This window comes from Malaclemys terrapin, chromosome 3, assembly GCF_027887155.1.
Source record: "Malaclemys terrapin pileata isolate rMalTer1 chromosome 3, rMalTer1.hap1, whole genome shotgun sequence".
Lineage (NCBI taxonomy): Eukaryota > Metazoa > Chordata > Testudines > Emydidae > Malaclemys > Malaclemys terrapin.
Window position 1 is genome coordinate 196,100,788 of NC_071507.1, and position 27,837 is coordinate 196,128,624.

At 45.8% G+C, this 27,837-nt stretch overlaps 1 protein-coding gene across 5 annotated transcripts in view; it reads right to left on the minus strand.

Moving 5' to 3' along the window:
* Positions 1-218: 218 nt before the first annotated feature.
* The window catches only part of PKHD1 (PKHD1 ciliary IPT domain containing fibrocystin/polyductin), a 390,722-nt gene continuing 363,103 nt past the window's right edge, over positions 219-27,837 (minus strand). For all 5 annotated transcript variants that reach the window (XM_054023612.1, XM_054023614.1, XM_054023615.1 and 2 more), the window contains 5 exons: positions 27,144-27,231; positions 21,456-21,563; positions 17,696-17,854; positions 16,186-16,329; positions 219-1,324 (listed from right to left, as the gene is read on the minus strand). In XM_054023612.1, the coding sequence (XP_053879587.1) occupies positions 975-1,324; positions 16,186-16,329; positions 17,696-17,854; positions 21,456-21,563; positions 27,144-27,231 (849 nt within the window). In that variant the 3' untranslated portion in view covers positions 219-974. The remainder of the gene's footprint in view (positions 1,325-16,185; positions 16,330-17,695; positions 17,855-21,455; positions 21,564-27,143; positions 27,232-27,837) is intronic.

Sequence of the window (27,837 nt, forward strand, 5' to 3'; positions counted from 1 at the left end):
AGGGAAGTGGGAGGGTGGAGGGAAAGCCCTCTAACAGTCCTGAACCCTTTAGTCCTAGGGGTTTTACTATGTCCTTTGCAGGGGATGATAGAACAGGGATCAGCAACCTTTGGCACGCGGCCCTTCAGGAAAACCCGCTGCCGGGCCGGGCCGGTTTCTTTACCTGCAGCGTCCGCAGGTTCGGCCGATTGCAGCTCCCACTGGCCGTGGTTCGCCGTCCCCAGCCAATGGGGGCTCTGGGAAGCGGCGTAGGCTGAGGGATGTGCTGGCCGCCGCTTCCCGCCGCCCCCATTGGCCTGGAATGGCGAACCGCGACCAATGGGAGCTGCGATCGGCCGAACCTGCGGATTCTGCAGGTAAACAAACCGTCCCGGCCCGCCAACAGATTTCCCTGATGGGCCGTGTGCCAAAGGTTGCCGATCCCTGGACTAGATGATCACAAGGCTTAGAATCTATGAATCAGACCAGCCTCCCAGTTCATTATTATTATTAACAATAATGGCAGTGGCCATGATGTGCTAGGCATTTCCAAACATTCAAGAAGGGAAGGCTGCTGTCCTGAGGGGTTCACAGGGTAAGCCCCCAATTCAGCAGAGCAGCTTCTGAGTTTTAAGCCATTGCTTAAATCCATCTCTATTCAGGAAAGTACTGAAGCATATGCTTGAGCCACAATGAAGTGGTACATATGCACCTGCTTTTCTGAATAGGGATGGATTTAAGTACTTTGCTAAATCAGGGACTAAGGAGAGCAGTATAACAAACGATAGACAGATAAGATGTACTGCTTTAACCACTAAGAACATGTCTTCACTGTTAACTGTCCTAAAATGTTTGCAAGTGTCCAGTGCTAACATGCTTTTTCTGACCACACTAGTGGAAGAAGCATCTCAAGTTCCCATGTTCCAATGGATTCCCTCCCCGAAAATGTTTCATGTTTATAGTGCCACAGCTCATCCTTTCCCTTACACATCTCCTCAAGATCCCACAGCAGTCTCCTGCCTCTCTCTGTTCACATTCTGGGGCACAGGTTCCCCTCCTCCCATCTCTTTTCCGCGGGTGCAAGCAAACAGCTGCTGATGGGTATCCTTCCAGTCACAGAACTCCTTGGCGCCATGCTGCTGAAGTTCCAGAGAACCCCACAGAGCTGTTCTTCCATGTAATGGATGGCTGCTGTCATGTTTCCTAGTCATGGATAAGTTCTCTCTACTCTTCCTTTTATGTTCAACAGTACTTATCTTCCGCATTGACATGGCTTTAACCGTCTGTTGATGCAACTCCTTTATCTGTCGCGCGGTGTTTCCTGGTACTCCATTTGCTTCCATATCTGCAAGAGAAAATCCCTTTATTCTTTACCTTACCAGTAGGTCTCTGTCTTTTTCTTCCCTTCCTGTTTATGTCTCTGCTCCATTCTAGAGCCTTTTGCTAACTGAAGTGTGGTGGTCACTGGAAAACGACTGTTAAAGGGAAATTGCACTTTAATTAGTAGACTCTATAACAGGGTTCTCAAACTGGGGGTCGGGATCCCTCATGGGGTCACAAGGTTATTACATGGGGGATCGTGAGCTGTCAACGTCCACCCCAAATCCTGCTTTGCCTCCAGCATTTATAATGGTGTTAAATATATTAAAAAGTGTTTTTAGTTTATAAGGGGGGGGGTCGCACTCAGAGGCTTGCTATGTGAAAGGGGTCACCAGTAAAAAAGTTTGAGAGCCACTGCTCTTTAACAATCTTTAAACATCTATTGAATATCTATTAGTCATTTATTAACCCCTTATAAGCAAGTTCTAAAAATATATTGATATAAAACATACCAGCAAATAAATATCTCCACACTTAACACAAATTATTCATATGACAACAGTTGTTTTTCTCACATTTTATATTAAGGTGCCATTCACAAATAGATTCTAAAAGGTTAATCATTGATTAATAGATGTTTCAATAAATGGAGTAAAGATTGGTCTGAAGTTCAACGGGCTAATAGGTTGCTTATGACCACCCATAACACAGAGCATTCATGTCTGTTACATGCAGCTAGTAATCATTTATTAACCCTTTGTGAGCCATTTCTAAATGGAAGCCTACTATAAAGCATGACCCTTTTCCCCCTGTAGTGTTTGGCACTCCGACAAGGCAGCGCAAGGGACATGAAAAAGAAAATGATTAAAAGACGAAAGTAATGTTGACTGAAAACACAAACAGGAAACCGGAATCATTGATTTTCACTATCCAAAGTGGAAAATGCAAAAAGCAAGCATGCTTAATAACCTACAGTGTTATCGGGCACAGAGGTAAAGCAACTGGTTTTGTGACAACAGATGACTTTTGAGCTGACATTGTCTTCTAAAGAGCCACTCCTGAATTGGGGTGCATGCAGGCAGACTGCTTCTTACTCTTATTTTGGGGGCTTTGTACAGTTGCTAAAATCTTTGCCAAATAAATAAATAAATGAATCCAGGTATATGCTTCTGATGCAGATCTAGACCATGTCTACATGACCTGCTAAGTCGGCACCGCTGTGATCGATGCAGCGGTGCCGATTTAGCGGGTCTGGTGAAGACACGCTAAATCAATGGGAGAGCGCTCTCCCGTCAACGCCTGTACTCCACCTCCCTGAGAGGCAGAAGGTATGTCAACGAAACAGCATCTCCCATTGACATAGCGCGGTGTAGACACTGCTGTAAGTCAAGCTAAGTTACCTCGACTTCAGTTTCGTAACATACATAACTGACCTAGCGTAACTTAGATCGACTTACAGTGTTAGAATAGACCAGTCCCTAGTCTTATTTCACCTGCCCCAGGTGACATCTGCTGACTTTACTGACAAAGCCACGCCACTACTTTCCTTAACACAGCCGAGCTAGCACAGCTACGGATTCAATCCCACCATCTGCAGAGTCTTTGTAACCGGTGATGATGGAAGATGCAGGAAGAGCCCAGCATGCTTTTCACATCCCAGGTGACAGGCAGAGTCTTGCAGTCCTTACTCCAGTAAAGCTCCCTCTGAAGTCAATAGCAACTTTGCCGGAGTAAGTGCTGTAAGACTGGACCCTGCGTTTGCAGGGCTGGGGGGGAAGAAAAATCATTGCTTTGTTTTGTAAACTGAGAAAACGTGAGCCCTATGCCACGTGGTGAGCCAGTAGAGCTACGGAGAGGGCACTGGGCTGGGAGTTAGAAGAAGCTGTTTCTAGTCCAAGCTCTGCCACTGACCATGGGCAACTCATTTGTGTGGCCTTGGGCAAATCACTTCATCCGACTGTGCATCTGGTTCCCCTCTCCCCTTTGGTTTATTTAGGTTGCAACGTTTATATGTTTATACAGTGCCTAGCACAGTGGGGTCCCTATCTTTGTTGGAGTCTCTAGGTGTGTAGTGGGGCAGCTGCCCTACTCCTGCAGAACAAAGGTAAAAGCAGCCCTGGAGAGGGCTGCGGCTGGGAAAAGGGAGGCTGATGGGGAAAGCAGCCACAGCTGTGGCCAGCTTAATCAGGGCCCAGCTGGCCCTTATAAGAGGGCAGTGGGCCAGAAGCTAGCGCACGCTCTCACTTTCTCTCTCTCTCGCTTCCTGAGAGAGAAGGGCCTGGCTGCCTGGTAGCTGAGAAGGGTACCTGAGGTGGAGCAGTGCTGGGGGAGGGCAGAGGGAGCTGGGGAGCTCCAGCCTATAAAACCCCAGGCTGCAGGCCTTGCTAAGAAAGCTAAAAGGGTAGAAGAGCTAATTCTGAGGCTGACCAGCAGGAGGTGCCATGCCAGTGAATCGTCGCCCCGCCACAAGGTGTTACTGTAATATTCTGTTGCATTGCTCTCAGCATGCTTATAACCTTTGCAGCTCTGCATTAAGACAATGATTGCAATCAAATCTCATGTTTCAGGACTTCAGTCAGGCATCTGCAAGGGTCAGGAATGACTTTTAACCCTGATGCACAATTGCCAGATATATTCAGAAGGGGAAGTGGGGCTAGCCTTCCTCTGAAGCATCAAGAGACTGGCCACAACTGGAGATGGGACACTGAGCAAGGTGGGCCAATGCTCTGAGGCGGTACAGAACATCCCCTGAGATGCCTGGCTGGTGGGTCTCGAACATGTGCTCAGGGTCTAAATGCTTGCTAGATTTGGGGTTGGGAAGGAATTTCCCCCCAGGTTAGATTGGCAGGGACCAGCGGTGATGCGTGTGTGGGGGGGGGTCACATGCTCCCCAGATTTCTCAGTATGCCTCTTGCCAGGATGCCCAGCAGTAAGGAGGCAACGCCTCCCCCGGTGGTGGCACTCCCTATGTGTCCATGAAGTAGAGCAGAGGCTAAGAGCGGCGAACAGCAGAGGCTAACAGCGGGAGTTTGCCTGGGAGCTGTCCGAGAGGAGGTACGCTAAGTGCTGCATTAGGGGGGCTGTGTTGGTGAGTATCTGAGTGTCTGCTGCTGGGACAGTTGGTCAGTTTGACCGTGTGCTTGATTGCTTGCTTGTTTGTTTGAAAAGTGTGAATTGGGAGTGCTTTGTTCCAGGTGGGCCTTGAGTGGGCCTGACTGGTATATAAGGGCAGCCAGCAGCGAACCAGCTGAGCGGCGAACAGCAGAGGCTAACAGCGGGAGTTTGCCTGGGGAGAGCTCACTGAGGCTTTCATCTGCAGGTTTCTCTGAGTAGTTCCTGCAACAGTTGAGGAAGCTCCTAAGAGGACGGTGATATGGAAGGTGAGCGATCAGCTGTTGTAACCTGCACAGGTTGTGCCATGTTTGTCTTTCTTCCGCAGGACAGAAGCGACTTTGTCTGTACAAAGTGCAAGCTGGTCTCCATATTGGAGGAGAAGGTTCGAGGGCTGGAGAAACAAGTATCGACTCTGCATTGCATAAGGGAAAATGAAGATTTCCTGGACAGACGTCAGGAGATGCTTCTACGGCCACAATGTTCTGAAGATACAGAGCAGGCGCAGCAGGGACAGAAGGATTGTGAGGAGGTTTGGCAGCATGTGACCTCCAGAAGAAGAAAGAGGAGCGTCCATGCACCAGCAATGGAGATACAGGTGAGCAATCGTTTCCATGTTCTCTCTACAGGTGCTAATGCGGAGAGTGGACTAGATGGCCCATCTGAGGGAAGGGAGCAGAAGGAGACTCCACCGATTGGAAGGCAAAAGATGCACTGTCCTAGGGATGGGGGTTCCACGACCACCACTCCCAAGAGGAGGAGGAGGGTGGTGGTGGTCGGGGACTCCCTCCTCAGGGGGACTGAGTCATCTATCTGCCGCCCTGACCAGGAAAACCGAGAGGTCTGCTGCTTGCCAGGAGCTAGGATACACGATGTGACGGAGAGACTGCCGAGACTCATCAAGCCCTCGGATCGCTACCCCTTCCTGCTTCTCCACGTGGGCACCAATGATACTGCCAAGAATGACCTTGAGCGGATCACTGCAGACTACGTGGCTCTGGGAAGAAGGATAAAGGAGTTTGAGGCGCAAGTGGTGTTCTCGTCCATCCTCCCTGTGCAAGGAAAAGGCCGGGGTAGAGACCGTCGAATCGTGGAAGTCAACGAATGGCTACGCAGGTGGTGTCGGAGAGAAGGCTTTGGATTCTTCGACCATGGGATGGTGTTCCAAGAAGAAGGAGTGCTAGGCAGAGACGGGCTCCACCTAACGAAGAGAGGGAAGAGCATCTTCGCCAGCAGGCTGGCTAACCTAGTGAGGAGGGCTTTAAACTAGGTTCACCGGGGGAAGGAGACCAAAGCCCTGAGGTAAGTGGGGAAATGGGATCCTGGGAGGAAGCACAAGCAGGAGAGCGCAAGAGGGGAGGACTCCTGTCTCATGCTGAGAAAGAGGGACGATCATTGAGTTATCTTAAGTGCCTATACACAAATGCAAGAAGCCTGGGAAACAAGCAGGGAGAACTGGAAGTCCTGGCACAGTCAGGGAACTATGATGTGATTGGAATAACAGAGACTTGGTGGGATAACTCACATGACTGGAGTACTGTCATGGATGGATATAAACTGTTCAGGAAGGACAGGCAGGGCAAAAAAGGTGGGGGAGTTGCGTTGTATGTAAGAGAGGAGTATGACTGCTCAGAGCTCTGGTATGATACTGCAGAAAAACCTGAGAGTCTCTGGATAAAGTTGAGAAGTGGGAGCAACAAGGGTGATGTCGTGGTTGGAGTCTGCTATAGACCACCAGACCAGGGGGATGAGGTTGACGAGGCTTTCTTCTGGCAACTAGCAGAAGTTGCTAGATCGCAGGCCCTGGTTCTCATGGGAGACTTTAATCACCCTGATATCTGCTGGGAGAGCAATACAGCGGTGCACAGGCAATCCAGGAAATTTTTGGAAAGTGTAGGGGACAATTTCCTGGTGCAAGTGCTGGAGGAACCAACTAGGGGCACAGCTTTTCTTGACCTGCTGCTCACAAACAGGGAAGAACTAGTAGGGGAAGCAAAAGTGGATGGGAACCTGGGAGGCAGTGACCATGAGATGGTCGAGTTCAGGATCCTGACACAAGGAAGAAAGGAGGGCAGCAGAATACGGACCCTGGACTTCAGAAAAGCAGACTTTGACTCCCTCAGGGAACAGATGGGCAGGATCCCCTGGGAGAATAACATGAAGGGCAAAGGGGTCCAGGAGAGCTGGCTGTATTTTAAAGAATCCTTATTGAGGTTGCAGGAACAAACCATCCCGATGTGTAGAAAGAATAGTAAATATGGCAGGCGACCAGCTTGGCTAAACAGTGAAATCCTTGTTGATCTTAAACGCAAAAAAGAGGCTTATAAGAAGTGGAAGATTGGACAAATGACCAGGGAGGAGTATAAAAATATTGCTCAGGCGTGCAGGAGTGAAATCAGGAAGGCCAAATCACACTTGGAGTTGCAGTTAGCAAGAGATGTTAAGAGTAACAAGAAGGGTTTCTTCAGGTATGTTAGCAACAAGAAGAAAATCAAGGAAAGTGTGGGCCCCTTACTGAATGAGGGAGGCAACCTAGTGACCGAGGATGTGGAAAAAGCTATTGTACTCAATGATTTTTTTGCCTCTGTCTTCACGCACAAGGTCAGCTCCCAGATTGCTGCACTGGGCAGTACAGCATGGGGAGAAGGTGACCAACCCTCTGTGGAGAAAGAAGTGGTTCGGGACTATTTAGAAAAACTGGACATGCACAAGTCCATGGGGCCGGATGCGCTGCATCCGAGGGTGCTTAAGGAGTTGGCGGGTGAGATTGCAGAGCCATTAGCCATTATTTTTGAAAACTCATGGCGATCGGGGGAGGTCCCAGATGACTGGAAAAAGGCTAATGTAGTGCCCATCTTTAAAAAAGGGAAGAAGGAGGATCCGGGGAACTACAGGCCAGTCAGCCTCACCTCAGTCCCTGGAAAAATCATGGAGCAGGTCCTCAAGGAATCAATTATGAAACATTTAGAGGAGAGGAAAGTGATCAGGAACAGTCAGCATGGATTCACCAAGGGGAAGTCGTGCCTGACTAACCTAATTGCCTTCTATGATGAGATAACTGGCTCTCTGGATGAGGGGAAAGCAGTGGATGTGTTATTTCTTGACTTTAGCAAAGCTTTTGATACTGTCTCCCACAGTATTCTTGCCACCAAGTTAAAGAAGTATGGGCTAGATGAATGGACTGTAAGGTGGATAGAAAGCTGGCTAGATCGTCGGGCTCAACGGGTAGTGATTAATGGCTCCATGTCTAGTTGGCAGCCGGTTTCAAGTGGAGTGCCCCAAGGGTCGGTCCTGGGGCAGGTTTTGTTTAATATCTTTATTAATGATCTGGAGGATGGTGTGGACTGCACTCTCAGCAAGTTTGCAGATGACACTAAACTAGGAGGCGTGGTAGATACACTAGAGGGTAGGGATCGGATACAGAGGGACCTAGACAAATTAGAGGATTGGGCAGAAAAAAACCTGATGAGGTTCAACAAGGACAAGTTCAGAGTCCTGCACTTAGGACGGAAGAATCCCATGCACTGCTACAGACTAGGGACCGAATGGCTAGGTAGCAGTTCTGCTGAAAAGGACCTAGGGGTCACAGTGGACGAGAAGCTGGATATGAGTCAACAGTGTGCTCTTGTTGCCAAGAAGGCTAACGGCATTTTGGGCTGTATAAGTAGGGGCATTGCCAGCAGATCGAGGAACGTGATCGTTCCCCTTTATTCGACATTGGTGAGGCCTCATCTGGAATACTGTGTCCAGTTTTGGGCCCCACATTACAAGAAGGATGTGGAAAAATTGGAAAGAGTCCAGCGGAGGGCAACAAAAATGATTAGGGGTCTGGAGCACATGACTTATGAGGAGAGGCTGAGAGAACTGGGATTGTTTAGTCTCCAGAAGAGAAGAATGAGGGGGGATTTGATAGCAGCCTTCAACTACCTGAAGGGGGGTTCCAAAGAGGATGGAGCTCGGCTGTTTTCAGTGGTGGCAGATGACAGAACAAGGAGCAATGGTCTCAAGTTGCAGTGGGGGAGGTCCAGGTTGGATATCAGGAAAAACTATTTCACTAGGAGGGTGGTGAAACACTGGAATGCGTTACCTAGGGAGGTGGTGGAGTCTCCTTCCTTGGAGGTTTTTAAGGCCCGGCTTGACAAAGCCCTGGCTGGGATGATTTAGCTGGGAATTGGTCCTGCTTTGAGCAGGGGGTTGGACTAGATGACCTCTTGAGGTCCCTTCCAACTCTGATATTCTATGATTCTATGATTCTAAGTATGGGGAAGAAGGAAGCAGCAGGGCGGCTGGCTGCGGGCTGAGCTCCTAACCCCCATCCCCTGGGCTACATGGGGCTGCTTCTCCTTCCCTGCTGCTGGAGTCCCAGTGCTTCCCACTGTCTGCTTAGGAGACTGCCCGCTGAGGTGAGTCAAGGGGACATCCTCAAGATTGGGACGGGGTGCTCAGTGCCAGGTAGCTCTGGTGGAGCCCCATCCAGCCCGAGAGTCCTGGGAGTGCATGAGGGGAGAAGGCTGTGGGGGAAGGGAGAGAGTGGGAAAGGGGTGGTAGACCCTGCTGCTGCTTTAAGGCACCCCCAGCAGGTTGGGGTGCATTGAAACAGCAGCAGCCTCCAATGTACCTATCAGGAAGAATGCAATTTAGGGTGTCATATTTCCCCCTCCAACAAAAAGTGACTGATAATTCTCCAACTTCTTGTTAACTGAGCCAATCCAGCCCCGAGCACCATCCCACTCTGGAGCCACCCACCCTGACGGCGGACGGGGGTCTGCGCATCCCCTTTTATTGGCCTTGTTTTGAGCCCTTGCTAAATCGATTGGGGATAGTTCGGGGGAGGGGGGCTTCAAGCTCTGCAAGTGGCTGGCCAGTCACAGGACAGAGAGCAGGAGGAAGAGGAGGTAGTTGTTAGTGTATGTTGTCTACCTACATATCAAGTTTCAGAGGATGGAGGCAGAGGCAACACATGGGGCGGTCACGTGTCCCCACAAAACCTTCCAATTGTGCCCCTCCCTACTATCTACAGTTATCTGGCAGGGACCTTGGGGACTTCTTTGCCTTCCTCTGTAGCATGAGGCAAGGATTGTCTGCTGGGGTCATCTGGGCATATCCCACCCTGCCATTGCATGGGCATTGGGCATGGTGGCTCCTCGGACTCTCCTGGGCTTTGCCTGTGGCACACAATGATTTAGGTTCCTGAGGACTGAAACACTTTTTCTAACTATAGTTGTTGGGTTCCATATAGGGGTATCTGGGTGAAATTTAATGACCTGCAATATAGAATCATAGAACTGGAAGGGACCTCGAAAGGTCATCTGGTCCAGTCCCTTGCACTCAAGGCAAGACTAATATATAGGAGGTCGGACTGTGATGCACTTTAACCAGCATGATATATCCTTAGCAAAACAACCGACCTACAGCATGTGCATTTAGGGCCCCTTGGACTCTAATGTAGGTCCCACCCATGTTAGGAAAATGTGCTCTGATTGGTGCAGTTACCCTGGCACAGACCTCAAATGAAGATGTGCTACACTGACACAAAGCAAATTAAGCCACAGTAGTATAGAGGGCATTGGTCAGGGACTCGGGCATTCTAGTTCTGGCTTGGCCATAGACCTGCTATGTGACCTTGGGCAAGTTACTTAATCTACCCTGTGCCTATCGGGAAGATAGGGATAATGGTGCTTCCCCATTTCCCAGAGCTGTCGTGAGGATGAAATCTATTTACAATGAAGGAAGCCATATAAGTACACAAATAGACAAGTATAAGACCTGGTATAGAGAGAAAACATATAGGGTCCATACTGATGTAGTGGTGACACTGGTGCATAATCTTTTAATATAGCTAAGTCCTTATGCTGTATTTGCCATAAAAGAGAGAAGGACATCACCAGTCTGAAAAGAACTTGATATAAATCAAACAGGTCTTCTCAAGCAAACCCGATCTCATTTTTTGAGGGCATTACAAGTTTGGTTCATAAAGGTAACTGCGTAGATGGAATCGGACTTAGACTTTTTGTAAGATTTAGTACCGCACAACATTCTGATTAAAAAATGAGCACTATAACCTATCACTAAAGCACCTGATAAATTGATTAAGAACTGGTGAACTGACAGATCTCCAAATATAGTTGCCAACAGGGAATCGCCATCAAACGGGGTGTTTCTAGTGGGGTTCTGCAGGGATTGGTACTAGGCCTAACACTGTTCAACACTTTCATCAATAAATGAGAATAAATTTAAAATCGGTGCTGATAAAATTTGTGGGTGACACAAAGATTGGTGGAATGGTACATAATCACAAGGATAGGGCAGTCACACAGAGCGAGCTGAATCACTTGGAAGGGGAAATCATTCAGACAATGCATTTTCTTTTAATACAGACCAATGCAAAGTTATACATCTAAGAACAAGGAATGGAGGCCATACTTAGACCAGAGGAGTGTATCCTTGAAAAAAGTGACTCTGAAAAGGATTTAGGGATCATAGTGGACCTAGCTTCCAGTGTAATAGTGTGGCAAAGCGGCTAATGAAATCCTTGGATGTATAAACAGTGGAGTAGTGAATAGGAGCAGGGAGCTGATTTTACTGCTGTATTTGGCATTGCTGAATTGGACAGTGGAATATTGCATGCCGCTCTGGTGCACACCTTAAAAAACATGTTGAAAAATTGGAGAGGGTGCAGAAAAGAGCCATAAAAATGATTCAAGGGCTGGAGAAATGCCTTCCAGTGAGAGACTCAAAAGAACTGAGTCTGTTTAATTTCTCAAAAAGAAGACTGAAAGGTGACTTTGATTGCTGTTCATAGGTAACTTCATGGGGAGAAATATTGGACACTAAAGGGCTCTTCAATCTAGCAGAGAAAGGTAAATAAAGAGTCACTGGCTGGAAGCTGAAACAAGACAAATTTAAATTAGAAATAAGGCATAATTTTTTAGCAGTGAGAGAAGACATCTCTGGATGTCTTCAGGTCCAGACTGGATGGCTTTTGGGAAATTGTGCTTTGGTCAAGCACGAGTTATTGGGCACAATACAGGTGTAATTAGGAGGAGGGATAGCTCAGTGGTTTGAGCATTAGCCTCCTAAACCCAGGGTTGTGAGTTCAATCCTTGAAGGGGCCACTTAGGGATCTGTGGCAAAATCGGTAGTTGGTCCTGCTAGTGAAGGCAGGGGGCTGGACTCAATGACCTTTCAAGGTCCCTTCCAGTTCTAGGAGATAGGATATCTCCATTAATTTAATAACTAGGTGAAATTTAATGGCCTGTGTTATACAGGAGGTCAGACCAGATGATCTACTGGTCCCCTTTGGCCTAGAATCTATTGGTATACCCACCATCACCAACAGTATTGTCGCACTGCCTAAGGCCCCAGTACCATTGTGTTGGGCCCTGTACAAATATATAACAAAGGGATGGTTTCTACCCAGAAGATGTTGTAATCTAAGTCATATTCATGATCACAGAAATAATAATAAAGATCCCAAACATCTCATTGGATTAGAAATATGGGATTTCTTCACAGGGAAAAAAATGGAAGGGAGAAACTAAACAAAAATGACTGTAGCTTTGATTGTCTCTCGCTCCAAAACCAACATTATTTTAAATAAGGGGAAATCAAACATTAGGCATTTCAAGTCACACACATTAAATTCGCTTAAGATATTGTTATCCTTGTTTAGATTTGAACATATCGGGGAATCTCTTTGTCTTGCAACAATTCCTAAAAGACTGTAAGTGGCTGGATTTCCTTTTTCTGACAAAAATCTCTCCATGAATTATTTACACGATGGCTCCAATCAACACTGTTCCTGTCAGCCTCCCCAGCCAAAATGAAAGTTCACTATGTAAAGGTGCCAAGGGAATATGGCAGCCTCCCACTGCGAGTTTATAGACAGAACTAAGTCAGCACACATTATGTGTCAGAGCCGACATCAGACGGAATCAGATCCTTTGATCTCAGACCTCCACAGGAAGCTTAGATCTCAGACAAATTAGATAAAAAATGAATTTATATGTATCCTAAGGCACACAGTTGAATGCTGTATTTTGGAGAAGTGTGGCAAATATCAAAACATATAAACTGCAGCATTTCCTCTCTCTCTCTCCCTCTGCTTTTGTGATGGACGCTAATTAAAATAAGAAGACGAAACTCGAACTAGCCTCTTATGGAATCCACAACATTTAGGGGAGGAGGCGGAAAAAATACCCAGTGCCAGAATACGTGTGTGGATCAGTCAGGGTTCCAGGACGGGCTGAGAAATGGACTCAGATCTTTGCTCTTACCAGGCGACAGCTGGAGGAGCCCATCCAAGTTTGTAAAGGTGGAAGCCAATACTTGTTGCTGTTTGGTGGAGCCCGGTGCCCGCTGCACGGCCCTAAAGGTATCTGCTTTGGCTGTGACCTCAGAGGGAGTTGTGTTTGATCAGTAAATCATTATGAGAAAAGATTACTCTGCCCCCCCCCCCAAAAAATGCTAGAGGAGCAAAACAAGGAAAAACAGGGGAATGGGACTGCTTTTTGACTTGTGGTTTTATATAGCTGGTCAAAACATGCAACCGTGAAAAAGGCCTACAGAAAAGGGACAGCAATGAATGTGTCTGGCATGGACAGTATGAAAACGTGCCCAGACTGACTCAGAAGTATGCATGATGCATATTAGAATAATCATCCCCAAATTAACTTACCTTGGTAACAATGGCTTTCATCCTGAAAGCTCCTAGAGTGCTTTATGAATAGTGTATACTAGCTATGCATATGTTATATTATTGTTAATCATTTAGGCCTGGTTTATACTGGGGTGGGGGGTCGATCTAAGTTACACAACTTCAGCTATGTGAATAATGTAGCTGATGATGACATACTTAGATCGACTTACCGTGGTGTCTTCACTACTGTGAGTCGACTGCTGCCGCTCCCTTATTGACTCTGCCTGTGCCTCTTGCCCTGGTGGAGTACAGGAGTCAACGGGAGAGTGCTCGGGAATCGATTTATCGCGTCTAAACTAGACGCGATAAATCGATCCCCGCTGGATCGATCGCTGCCCGTCGATCCGGCCGGTAGTGAAGACATACCCTTATATTGCAAGTATCAGAGGGGTAGTCATGTTAGTCTGAATCTGTAAAAAGCAACAGAGGGTCCTGTGGCACCTTTGAGACTAACAGAAGTACTTTTCTTGCATCTGAAGAAGTGAGGTTCTTACCCACGAAAGCTTATGCTCCCAGTACTTCTGTTAGTCTCAAAGGTCCCAAGGACCCTCTGTTCCTTATATTGCAGTAGCATCTAGCAGCATGAAAAGGCTGAGGCCTGCTTGTCCTATGCTCTTTATGAAACTGACATTGACAAAACTGATACTGAATTGAATGGGGTCAGGATTTCACCCATAAATTCTATAGACACTTAAAAACTGAACCACACATTTACTCTCCTGTAAATTTTCAGGTCAGAGAGAGAATTCTACAGTAAATAGCAGTCCCTGTCCCAGTCTAAATGACAAAGGGTGAAATCACGGCTATGGTTGGGCAAATTACTGATATTTTTAGTTCACTGGCAATTTTGAAAAAAGGTCACCAAAAATCTGTTTTGGGTCAGGCTGAAAATAAACTTAAAAAAAAAAAAAAAATCAGCAAATTGAAAAGCTGAGAAAAAAAAATTGTTTTGAGTCAAACAAAATCTTTCATTTTGATTTTGACCATTTAAAAATGTTTTTGAATTAAAAAAAAAATAAAAGTAAAGGAAATATTTTAAAAACTCAAAGCGTTTTGTCAATGTTGAAATCAAATGTTGAAGGTTGCGTACATTGTTTTTGTTTCCTAAACAAACTGGTGAAACTGACACATATTTGTGAAACATTTTATTGTCACCTAATCTTCATTTTTCCACCCCAAAAAAAGTTTTGGTAAAAAATGTTTTGCCCTGCCCTTATCCTGGGCCCATAAACTAGCGGTGTGCACAATTCCTAGCCAATCAGCAGTAGCATCAGTCATAGTAATCTCAAACATCCAGCTATTGGTAAAACTGGTAAAAACACCTAAGTGACTTAGAAGCCTACATCCCAGATTCAAAAGCAATTTAGGGCATGTGCACACTTCAACTGGGGATGTAATTCCCAGCACAGAGACATACTCACTCTAGCTCTGATCAAACTAGTATTGTAAAAACAGACTGTAGAGGGGGTGGCTCGAGCAGCAGGAAGGACCAGCCATCCCGAATATATACCTGTCCGAGGTGCTAGGCCCGTACTCGCACTTCTAGCCCCTCCCACTGCTTGCACGGCGGCAGCTACACTTCTGTTTTTAGCACGTTGGGTTGATCAGAGCTAATGCAGGTCTGTATCCTTGATCGGGGAATTATATTTCCAGCCGGAAGTGTAGATGTACCTGTCGGCACTTAGGAGCCTCAGTCAGACCCATTGATTTTAATGAGATTTAGGAACCTAAGGGCTAGATTCACAAAAGGCACTTAGGTTTCAGAGCGGTAGCCGGGTTAGTCTGCATCAGCAAAAACGACGAGGAGTCCTTGTGGCACCTTAGAGACTATTATTTGGGCATAAGCTTTCGTGGGCTAAAACCCACTTCATCAGATGCATGGAGTGGAAAATACAGTAGGCAGGTATAAATACATAGCACATGAAAAGATGGGAGTTGCCTTACCAAGTGGGGGGTCAGTGCTAACGAGGCCAATTCAATTAGGGTGGATGTGGCAACTTTTAGGCACGTTGCTACCAAGTAGAATTCAGAACCCTGGGTTAGGTGTCCAAGCTCCCTACACAGTGCATGGGGAGAGATACACACCTGAGAATGGGATTCACAAAAGCCAGCATGCTGAGCGGGGAGCCATCTAAACCAACCAATAGAAAATACTGAGCAACGGGTGTTGCCTAAGCACCATCCCTCAAAGGGAGTTGGCACTGTAATCTCTTTGGGGCAGGGATCGCCACAATGTTTGTCACTTGTAAGCGCTGAGCACAGTGACGGTGCCAAAGAGAGTATAAACAATAATGATATTCAGATCCAGGGTGACATTTTTCAGGCAGGCTTATTTTTGATTTGTAAATGGAACAAATTTGGTCTGGATTATTTGAGAGGGAATAAACATACTATGGTGATGGGAGTCATCAAAGTACCAAGACAGAAGGAACCCCACAACGTCATTGTTACAGTTGCCATTTTGCCTATAGTCTCACTTCAAAGTGACCACTTGCAATTGATTTTCTGGAACACGGTGCCCATCGGGACTATCTGTTGCCAATATAGGCTGATTCTGTCACTCACATGTCAGTTTTGCCAATAACATAAACAGATATGATCTGAAAACACACGCAACAGATTGTTTGAGCAAATAAGCCATTTTTACATGGCCTTTTTTCTGACCATAACCATATTTAAGCAACGTTTTCTCTTCAATTTTGGAAGAGATGCTCGGAAACTGAGGATTTAAATAAAAAACAAAAAAAAACCTGTATGGGTTAAAGATTGGCTTCATTGAAATCAGTGGCAAAACTGGGGGTGAAATCCTGACACCGCTCAATTCATAACTTCTATAGACATTTAAAAATTGAACCCCACATTTACTCTCCTGGACATTTTTCAGTTCAGAGAGAGAATTCATTTGTAGTAATCAGCTCTAGTGGCGCAAGTGATTCATCTATCTATCTAGGCCAGATCCTTAACCTGCAAAATTATAACTTCAATCTACACAAGCTCATAGCTTGTAAGGTGCGTGAAGATCTTTTGGGTTGAAAGGGGCTTTAGAAATGTGAGTTATTCTCATTCTGCAGGCTCACCTCCTTCTATCCCAGCAATGTCTCTTTTGTTCTCTTCCCGGGCATGGTGCAGATTGGCACGAGTTGAACGCTGCTGTGGCGGGATCTGGGAGGATTTCATATTGCTCTTTGCTTGTGGTACATTAGCCTGTTCAATCTTTGTTTCTGTATTGAAATAAACAGTTACATCATTCTTAGTCCATTCAGGGCTCAGAGCCAGATACAGTATTACTTTAAGAAACAATCTATTGCTTGTGAATTGGCATCTAATCTTGTGTGCGTTCTCTCTGCCCAAAAGGGGGAGGCTTATTTTATGATTACACTTCATTGCATTTTACCTTTAGGGATCACATTTCTTCACTTCAGCAAAACTCTGTCTTCAGATCCTCACGGTATACATTGGGCATCATTAGAAACTCAGGCTGGTCACAGCCAAGACAACTACACAGTGCAACTCAGGAGTGAGGCTTTAAACCATTTTTGGGCTTCCCCATTCCTGAGCTATTTGCATACTGGAGTCATTCCCCAGCATAGGTTAGCACACTTTGAAGGTGCTCAAATTACGCCATCTGACTGTGACGGCAACTGGGGATTGCTGGCATGCAGAAAAGTCCTGACCATGCTCTGTTTCTTTCCAGCCATTCCCCTTACACTGGCAACTCTAGACCTGAGGATATTTCTGCTCTGGGGCACTCCTCCTGAAGCTATGCCAGTTTTAGGGCCACAAGGTAGAAAGCATCCTTAAGTTATAACCTGGGCCTTTATATTTGCCACATCACATTGAGTTGCCTCATTATTTCCTATTCTAAATACAGGGGAAATACAGGGGCCAAGATTTAAAAAAAAACACAGGAGCCTAAAATTAGGTTTCTAAATCCTGATTTAGACACCTAGATAAGTGACCTGGAATTTCAAAGGTCCCACTGACTTCAGTACCATTGCTCCAGTACAAGGGAGAGGAGAATATGGCCTGATCTGATTTTTAAAATAGCCCAGTTTGGATAAAAAGGAAGTTACAACGTGCAATTGAGCTGTAGAGTGCTCTGCTTGGATGCCCTGTACTTAAGGCACTGGGCTGGGATTCAGGAGACCTGTGTTCAATTCCTGGCTATACTCCCTGCATGACATCTTGGAAATATGACTTTCCAAAGTGCTCAGCAGTTACCACTGATGATGGTTTTGGCACCATTGAAAACCTGTCTATTATTCTCTGTGTGCCTCAGCTGCCCATCTGGAGAGTGGGGATCATAATGCTTCCTTTGTCGGTTATTGTCAACTCTTTGGGGCAAGGACTAGCTGTCTTATTATGTGTATGAACAGTGCCTAGCACAATAAGACCACGATCTCTGCTGGAGTCATCTGAGTTTCACTGAGTCAGGCCCAATGTGTACAAGAGATATGAACAATGTCAATAATACCAGCCCAGCCTGCCTTACCATTATTACGGAACTCTGTAAGGGTCACTCTTTAGACACCAGTGAAATGGGAGAGACTCTGCAGATGGAGAGCTCTCCTGGGGATTCCCACTTACTGAAACTTTTGCTTTTCTTGGACCAGCAGAATACAAGAAGACCCATAACTAGCACTGAAGCCACTGAGCCCAGCACAGCAGCAAGGACCGTGATGGATTTCTCTCCCTTGGGGATAGGGAAGATGGTAAATGGCTGGGACTCAACAGTGAAGTCAGCACCTGAGAGAGGAAAATATGTCAGATTATTACAACATTTAGGAAGCATGTTTCATAGCCAGAACACCTGGTTATGGCCACTAACACAGGAACTGATGTTTGAAAATACATTCATGAAAGGGCCTAAATCACAGCCCAATGAAGTCAATGGGAGTTTTTCCATTGACTTCCACAGGCCCCGGATCAGGCCCAAACAGAACATGTAACCAAACCTTTCTTGAACTGACAAAGCTGCTAGATTAAAGGCACGAACTATTGCTATCGGTTCCCGACCAGCTATCTGAGTGTCGATCATTGGAAATTTGAAATTGTTCTCGGCTATCAGACTTAAAGCCGTGATCCAGCAAAAGGCACTTTGAGAATGTCTTCAACAGAACTATTCACATCTTTAAAGTTGAGCACATGCTCTGCTGGACTGGGCCTAAAGTGCTGTTAATCTTCGCCACAGTGTTGGTTAAAACATTATAAATAAGCAGTAGGAATATCATTACTATTACTAGTGCAACTATTAACTGTCACATATTGTACACATTGTATATAACACCCTTTGTCCAAAGATACCACATCATTCTATAAGCTGATTAGGAATCACTTCACCCACCATTTAAATGCAGCATTTCTTTGGTGTATACGGCCTAGTCCCCACTAACCCCCCCACTTCGGACTAAGGTACGCAAATTCAACTACGTTAATAACGTAGCTGAATTCGAAGTACCTTAGTTCGAACTTACCGCGGGTCCAGACGCGGCAGGCAGGCTCCCCCGTCGATGCCGCATACTCCTCTCGCCGAGCTGGAGTACCGGCATCGACGGCGAGCACTTCCGGGATCGATCCCAGAAGATCAATTGCTTACTGCCGGACCCAGAGGTAAGTGTAGACCTACCCTAAACGCTGCGCAAGAATATGAAACAGAATGTGAAGATCACTTTATCCAGTTGAAACTACACAAGCAAAACTGGGTGGGCAGAATGTAATCTCCTGGTTGAAATTTAGCCAGATCACCTGGGCCAAGACACTCCTGTTATAACCTGATTTTGTCATCAATCCCAAATCCGCAACTCTGTTAACTTTAATGGAGATTTGTTTAATGTACTTGTCTGAGTTATATTTTCAGTACAAATGTCTAAGAGGCTTATTTGCTGATTTATTTAAAAAAACACAAACATTGTCAGATGGGGACATGAAGGCAGGTGTAGTACCTGAAACTACTTTTATTTGAACTTGACTAGATTTCAACTTGCCCTTGTCCCTTTAAACAAACTCAGGCTCCACTGGAACAACGTGGCAAGCAAATTGCAACTGACCAGAAGTGGCGTGCAGACATTTAAACATAGGGACTTTTAGTAATAGTGGATCAAGGTTTCTCAAGGTAAATCTACACTACAATTAAAAACTCATGGCTGGTCCATCCCAGCTGACTCGGGCTCATAGGGCGGAAGTTAAGGGGCTGTTTAATTGCAATGTAGACGTTCGGCCCAAGTTCTACGAACCTGGCAATTGGAGATTGCAATTGGAGATTGCCAGGTTCGTAAAGCGCAAGGTCGGAGGATCCCAGAGCTTGGGCTGCAGCCTGAGCCCGAATGTCTACACCACAATTAAACAGCCCATTAGCCTCAGCACCACGAGCCTGAGTCAGCTGGCAGAGGCCAGCCATGGGTGACTGAAGTGTAGGCATATCCTCAGACATCTAGGACTCAAATGAAACCAGAATTTAAGGGCTGGATCCAACTCCTATTGAAGTCAATCGTAAGATTCTCATTGGCTTAAAAGGGAGTTGGATCAAGCTCGTACAGACCCATATCACTACAGGGAATGATACCCAGAAGCAAACAGCAAGCCTATGCAACACTGGGTATGTCTGCTTTGCAATCACAGAGGTGACTGCAGTGGCTGGCATACTCGTGCTAGCTTTAATCTAGTTAGCATGGCGAAAAATAACAGCGAAGACACAGCAGGGCAGTCTTCAGCACGGGCTGTACAAGCCTCTGGGGACATACTTGCATTGCCAGCCTGCACTGAAGCATACTGCTACACCTTCACTGCTAATTTAGCTGTGCTCGTTAGATTAAAGCGAATGCGCGTCTGCCAGCCTGTGCCGCGATCCCACCTCTGATTGCAGTGCAGACATACTCACCCGTGGAAATAATCTGCTCCCTCCAACCAATGCCTCATTCAGTTGGGGCCTCCACATTTAGCACCAGCTGCATCTTTAAGGATAGTCCCATCTAGGAATCCAAAAGGGAGGTCACAGGGGCATGAATAATTACGGCAGGCTGCGCATGCAAAACTAATGATAGAATTTGATCCCAAGTGCCTGGGAAATTACTTTTTTTGTTTATCATAGATGCCAAGAAAGCATCTGCTATAAATGTCCAGCATGCAGTACACTCTCCAACACAGTTCCCACTGAAGGAGATTTAAAAGGCAGAATTATCTATGTAATTCAGAGTGTATTTTTTATGATGTATGTTAAAAATGTACAGTATTCTGGTTTAAATTAGTCAAAGATCATGCAAAATGAAACTGCTTTTCATGCTGCTGTCTGAAAAGATCTCTCAGCACAGTCCTTATTAGCTAACAGTGTAACAAAAGGGATCCAGGTTTGACCTTCATTCAATGGGAAGATCTTCTAACTTCACTGCAGTAGCTTTTGCAGTGAATTTGCAACATACCACACTTCCAGTTTACGGGCCAGAGCCTGCTGGGAGCTGAGTTCCTCCTGATGCCAGTGGGAGTGCAAGCAGTGGGAGCTGAGGTTCCCAGGAACTTGCAGGAATGTACCCCACAGCAGAGCCCAAATGCTCACAGTTTAAGGGGACATAGGTATTTTATGCACCACAATTTAGTCTTTCTAAAACTGGGGCCATTACACACCTAGATATTTAGACACTAATTTGTGAGTTCTTAACATTTCAGTGAAATATTCCAGGCTACCACAGAGCTGGATTAAGGCAATCCAAGGTCCTAGCCACACGATCACATGGGCTTCCCATGGTTCTGCCTCTACCCCGTGGCCTGAGCCTCTCCCAGCAGAAACTCTTCCCTCAGGACCAACCAGGGTGCAACAGCTTCAGTGGGTGGACTGGGCCATCTGCACTCTCCTCTTCCTGCCACGAACACAGACTCCTCTGCTAGATTGTGCTGGCAAGCCCCCCGCCCCACAGAAGAGCGGGTCTTGGAGTTAACACTGCACCGAGAGGGATGGGGCAGTTCAGAGCTCTTGTTTCAGGCTCTCTGCAATCTCAGACAGACAACACTGCGTTGGCTTCACTTAAGTCAGGTTTCCAAGCTTTTCTTCACAACCATCAGGACAAGAGACCTATTTTTTAAAAAAATGAAGGCTCAGAGTCTGATATAATCACATGACTCCAGATTGTGGGGCCCTAGGCTCAGACTTGCAGGGCCTAAGCCTGAATCAAGCTTTCGACTGCCAGTCTCGCACCCTGACTATTGTGTTCCAGTACATTGGGAGGTGAAATCAGTGCTTTGAGATATGCATATACATTGATCTCATTCCTTCCTGTGTTGCCTCCGGATACTTTTAAAGACTTTTCCATGACTAAGGTATAGCAAGAACAATGTGGAGATATATCATGGACCTTACCTGGAGGTGAAATAACAGTGAAAATGAGGTACCAGTTTGAGCCTGAATTGGAGATTGCCAGTTTCGTAAAGCTAGCCCGTCCATCTCGAACCTCTACTCTGGTGTGCCCTGAACAGCAAAACACAAGGACACTGGGAGTTAACAACCTTCTGCTGAATATCACCAAAAGCAAGCTCCTAGATCGCAAAGAAAACTCAACAGGCCAGATCTTCAACTTTTGCAGATCTGCACAGCTTCTACGACTTTAACGGCGCTACCCCAATATACACTAGCTGTGGGGGTGGCCCCATGATCTCTGACACGAGTAACAGGCCTACGTTGTAAAATTCAGAACCAGGTCTGAGTTGCCCCAGAGTTCAGAGCAGACCAGATCTAGGGTCATGGCTTAGTTCACTATAGAAATAGGACCCACCTATGAAGCTCCATTTCAGGAAGATAGGAAGTATGGGCCATTGATTAAGGTGTTAGGCTGGGGCCAGGGAGACCTGAATTCAATGTCCTACTTTACTACAGACTTCCTGTGTGACCTTGGAAAAGTCACTTAATTCTCCATCTATAAAATGGGGACAACCGCACTGCCCTGCTTTGCAAGAATGGTATAAGAATAAATCCACTAAAGACAGTGAGGTACTACGGTAGTGGGGGACAGATATACAGATAAGTACCTTAGACAGATCCAGTACCTCATTTTCCCAGAACTGGGGGCTGCTTGTATGCAATGATTTGGTTTGATACAGCTCTAGTGTTAACATACCTGAATCTGAGAAGAATGATGCCACGGGCACTGGAGCTCTGAGGGGATTTTTAGTGGGATGTTGATTGTTATTTAAGCCAGCCTCCAAGAAGCAGCAGCAGTTTATTGTTTTAACCCAGAGGTGGGCAAACTACGGCCCGCGGGCCACATCAGGCCCGCGGGACCGTCCTGCCCAGTCCCAGAGCTCCTGGCTTGGGAGCCTAGCCCCCAGCCCCTGCCCCGCTATTCCCCATCCCCCACAGCCTCAGCTCACTGCACCGCCGGTGCAATGCTCTGGGCGGCGGGGCTGTGAGCTCCTGGGGCAGCGCAGCTGCAGAGTCCGGCCCCTGACCCAGTCGCTGTGCTGTGTGGTGGCGGTGGCGGCGGCGTGGCTCGGCTCCAGCCAGGCGGCGCGGCTCGGCTCCAGCCAGGCGGCGCAGCTGTAGCACCACCGGTGCTCCAGGCAGCGCAGTAAGGGGGCACAGAGCGAGGGTGGGGGGTTGGATAGAGGGCAGCAGAGTTCGGGGGTGGTGGTCAGGGGGTGGGGGTGTGGATAGGGGGCGGTGTGGTCGGGGGAGGGGGACAGGGTGTTGAATGGGGGCAGGGGTCCCAGGGGGGCAATCAGGAAGGAAGAGGGGTTGGATGGGCTGGCAGGGGGCGGTCAGGGGACAGGGAGCGGGGTGTGTGTGGATGGGGTAGAGGTCCCGGCGGGGCCATCAGGGAACGGGGGGTTGGATGGGGCAGAAGTCTCGGAGGAGGCAGATAGGTGGTGGGGGCCGGGCCACAACCCCCTCCCCTAACTGGCCCTCCATACAATTTACGAAACCCGATGTGGCCCTCAGGCCAAAAGGTTTGCCCACCCCTGTTTTAGCCCCTTTCCTGCTCCAGCCTCTCAGCTGTACCGGACACATGGAGAAGCTCTATAGGTCTGTTTTGCCCTACCTGCACGGTAAATGAGTGATATAAAACTCTCTTGAGTGGTATACAACTTTGAGTTAAGGAGTGGATTTCTGATGTGCAAAAAACAACAGCATAAGCTAATTCATTCCAGCCAGACAGCTGCAACAACCACTGGGGCAGAACATTCCTTCGATTTTCTGCAGTACATTTTGGCCCAAAAACTAGTTGTGCATAACTAGTGTAGCATGGAAGAGAGCCCCTTGCACACAGGTTATGAAACAGTCATCAGATGGCAGTGGCTTTTGTTCATTCCAAGTGCTGCCTTCCTTTCAGAAGCCTTGGAATGACTCAGGCCATGAAGTTTCAATGGGATGGTTGTCATATGATCAAACAAGTGGATCTGTCTCAGCTAGAAACTTGTAAGACAAAAAATCTCTGTGAAATGTTTTAAGATTAAACCTGAGGCCTTGATTCTCCTGAGGCCTTGCACTTTGTGTTGTCATTTACACCTATGCAATATGGGTGTCCATTCTGACCCAGTAAGATTTTACCCCCAAATTTGCATTCACTATGATTTCTATCTCAGCGGGGTCATTTAAAAGATACCCTTGATACTGCAACAGGCTATCTCCATTTTATTTTCTGAGTCTTTGAGTACCAGCCAAATCTTGGGCTATGTGGAATGCTAGCCAAGTCTTGAGCTTCATGCAGGCTCATGGAATGAAAGTGGCAGTGTTCTTGAAGATTGACAAACTTTCTAAATATTGCTTCAGGTGAGGGTTAGAAATCAGAACTTCCTTAGAATGCTGGACTCAAACCAGAGATCACAAATGAAAACTCCCTTACTTGCTGAAAGCCTCCATACAATAAGTCCTTTCTTTATGAAACAAGTGCATTATAGCTGTGATGACTTTGTATAACCACATGACAACACAATATACCAGGTGAAGGCGCCTTGTTTGTCTACTTCTGGTCATTCTACTACTCTGGGGATGGGGACAGATCTTTACAACCATCTCTTGGGTTCACCTTCAACAGGAAAGTTCATGCACACCACAAATTCACAGTATTGTTAAAGGGAGGCAGGAAGGTTTTAAATTATGGGCCAGATTAGATACCCTTTCTCCCACTTAGTCATTCATAGTTCACAACACAAGGAGCCCAGCAGACTTCAATGGAACTATTCATGATGCAAAGTACTATTCAGCACGAACAAGGGATTCATAGTCTGGGCTTCAGCTAGTAAGAATCCTAATTCTAGTAATGTGCACTTGTCAAGTATCAGGGGTCTCAGGCTTAAGCATTTCAGGTACATAATGCAGGCAAAACACAGCACCAGAGCTGCCCACCTCACTTAACAGGACTTAATTGAAAAGCCAACATCCCAGCAGCAAAAAGGTTATTGAAATGGTACAATCACTGGTGAGAAGATAAACTTGGCAAGGGTTGTTGAATAGTGAGGGTCTGATCCAACCCAGGGAGGCGGCAGAATGTTGGGTGTGGAAAGAGAAGATGAAAAGCAGTGGGAGTGCTGGGCAACTGCATGGCAGTCCAGCGACTGCTGCCTAGTAATCTTGGACAAGTCACTTCCCCTCTCAGTGGCTGTTTCCCCTGCTACCCACAGTCTGTCCTTCCCCTCTCAGTGGCTGTTTCCCCTGCTACCCACAGTCTGTCCTGTTCACTTAGATTGCTGGCTTTTTGCAGGAGGATCTGTCTCGGCATCTGTGTATAGCACAATGGAGCCCAGATCTCAGCTGAGGACTCTAGTTGACACTGTAATATAAATGCTAATAATTAGTAATTTAGTGAATAGTCCCAATGATTTCAATAAGAATCTGGACCTTAACCTAGCAGTGTGGATTTCCCTCATTGCCAGTGTCAATTCTGGCTCTTCTATTTATCTAGGTATTTATACGGCCCTCATGACCGCCTTGACTACCCATAGTGTTTTTGACTTTACCATTTAGCTCACTGTAACACCAGTTTTATAGAGCATCCTTTCAGCTGCATTCTAATGTTTTACAATTGCCATTCTGAGTCTATGATGAAGCCTAGAGTAGTGTACTGTACTTTTCAACAGAGACTATCTCAGCTTTCGGGCACATATGCTTCAAATCTCAGAATATTATAGATATATATATATGGGAGTCTTCACAAAGATCTCTCAGGCAAGCTGGTATTTAACGCAGAAGCAAGCTAATTTGGAGCTAAACTACTTTCCATGAGGCAGTTTGACTGCTGTCAGATGAAGCAGGCTCAATGCGCTAGACGGATACATTTCGATTAAATGCTGCTTTCATATGCTTCAAAAGACGAGCGCAATAAGGACGTTTGTCAAAGGAAAAACTGCAGCAAACTATTACATGCAGAACATCTGTACAGCACAATTCATTCTTTGCTGGAGTTTATTGACTATTAATTTGATGCATGTATCTTTTAAAGAATGTAAAGTGCATTTCTTTTCGGTGACTATTCTTTATTTGAGTCTTTTACCTCCATTTGTTTTTAATTTCTCTCTTTTTTTCCTTCACGATTTATTTCGTTTCAAGTTGCAAAATGGGGAGGAAAAAAAGTCGTTCTTTCCAAACGAACTGCAGATTTTTATAAAGCTTATTCAAAAGTCATGTGAAACAGAGAAGTGTGACACAGGGGATCTGAGGATTTCACTTCTAGGTTGTTGGTTTCGATCCAGCCTATATCGGTAGTGACTGAAACTTGTCGTCATCTGGCAGTTGTTCTGTGGACAAGCGTCGACGTGACAAAACCAACCCAACCACTGACACCGTGGATCATCTCCTCAGTAAACAGCCATAACATCTTTGATTTCCATGGAGCTAAGCCAAACTGAGGAAATGGCCAGGCTTTTGACAATCTCAGCAGGTAGGCCAAGAAATTAATAGATTCATAGATTTTTTTAAGGCCCAAATGGATCGCTGTGATCATCAATTACCATTTTTGTACATCGCACAGAATTTCACCCAGTGATCCTAGCACCTAGCCCAAGAACTGGTGGTTGAACTAGATCCTGGAAACTGCCTGCCCCTTATACTTTCCTGGAAATGGTCTTGCCAAGTCGAAGTTAAGGCACATTCAACCTGATTGTAAACCCAAAACCTTCCCGTGGTAGGAACCCTGACTTTTCACCGGGGACGTTGCTGGTTTGCCTTTTGAACTTGAGCTGGAAAAAGGCAGTTTCAGCCAAGCTGAACAGAAAAGTCATTTTAACCAGACTCCATTTTTTCTGACTTTTCCATTGGCTGAAATTTTGTGAAAAATTTCATTTTTGACTCAACAGAAATGATTTTCTTTTCATTTTTTTTTCAGAATTGCCAGAGAACCAAAAAAACAAAACAAAAAAAATCCATTTGCCCAGCACTATTTTGAACCTCACTCAGCTCAGGCAATGAAGCTAGCATGGTCAATTTTATGCTGTGTTTATAAACAGCTTCACTTTCATGGTTTCATGTACCACACTGTGATGTCTGGGTTTCCAACTCAGCACAGTACTTAAGCTGGGGCCTAAATGTAAGCATGTGAGTAATGAGCCTTAATAAGCTCAAAGGGAATATTCACTTAAAGTTAAACACGTGCTTATGTATTTTGCTAAATCAGGGCCAGAAGGGGAATTTTCTCACTGGAATATACTACATTAAAAACAAAAACAGGTAGAGATTTCTATTCATATTAGGCCAAATACTCTGCTGGTATAAAATCTATGTAGCTTCATTGACTTCATGCCAACTAACACCAGCCTAGCACTGGGCTATAGGGACTTATAATTCTCCATCTGTTCTCTTTTTTTCCAGGACCTATATTTCGGGTCTTCTCTACTGGAGAGTGTCTCTAAGTTGACAGGGCATGGAAACACATTTTAAAGCCATTTTTCTCCTAACACCCATGTGAGCAGCCCATCACACTTCTTCAAACCCAGCCTTCTATTTTTAGCCCAATGATGGGCCTTCAAACTGAATCTTTCTTCAAAAGAAACTCCTCAAATTATAGCCATCACTTCTAGTGGAGGCTTCCACCATAGCATATCCAAAACATATCCAAACCTTTCAACACAGCCTCCGAAGAGCCCTTGAGACAGGCTGTCATGACCCATGGCTCTGAGGGCAGACCTAATGCCTCAACTCTCCGACCCTGCGAAGAAGAAAAGAAAGCAATAAAAGGTTTGTTCAGTTTTTTTCCAGAGAAACGGGAATCCTTTTATTTCTAAGGCAACTTTCATCTATTGATCCCTAGCAGCAAGAACAGCATGTATTTACATACTATGTGTTACAAATTGCATCATACAAAGTATTATATTTACTGCAGATGAGCCTAAATCTAAAGTTGCCAACTCTCACTGTTTTATTGTGAGTCTTGCATTATTTGGTGCTTCCCATAAACCTCAATTTATAAATGAATGTGATTAGAAGAAAATCTCAGCTTTAATTTTTTTAAAAAGTACATTTCTAGCTATCCTGGTTACAGGGAAAAACTCAAAAATGTGAACCCTAAAGACTACGACACCATAAGACAAATAAAAAGGACCCCAAATATTGTTTGTTTGTTTTTTAAATGTCATGATTTTAAATCTAAGCTCATGATTTTGGGGAGCCCAACTCATGATTTTTGAATGCCTGGGGATCGCAATGCTGTAAACCATGGAGTCAAGTTCTGGATCCAGACACAAACTTCCCCCAAAACTGTTTGGATTTGGTATCACAGTTCAGGACACACCTGATCTGCAAAGTTCATATCCAG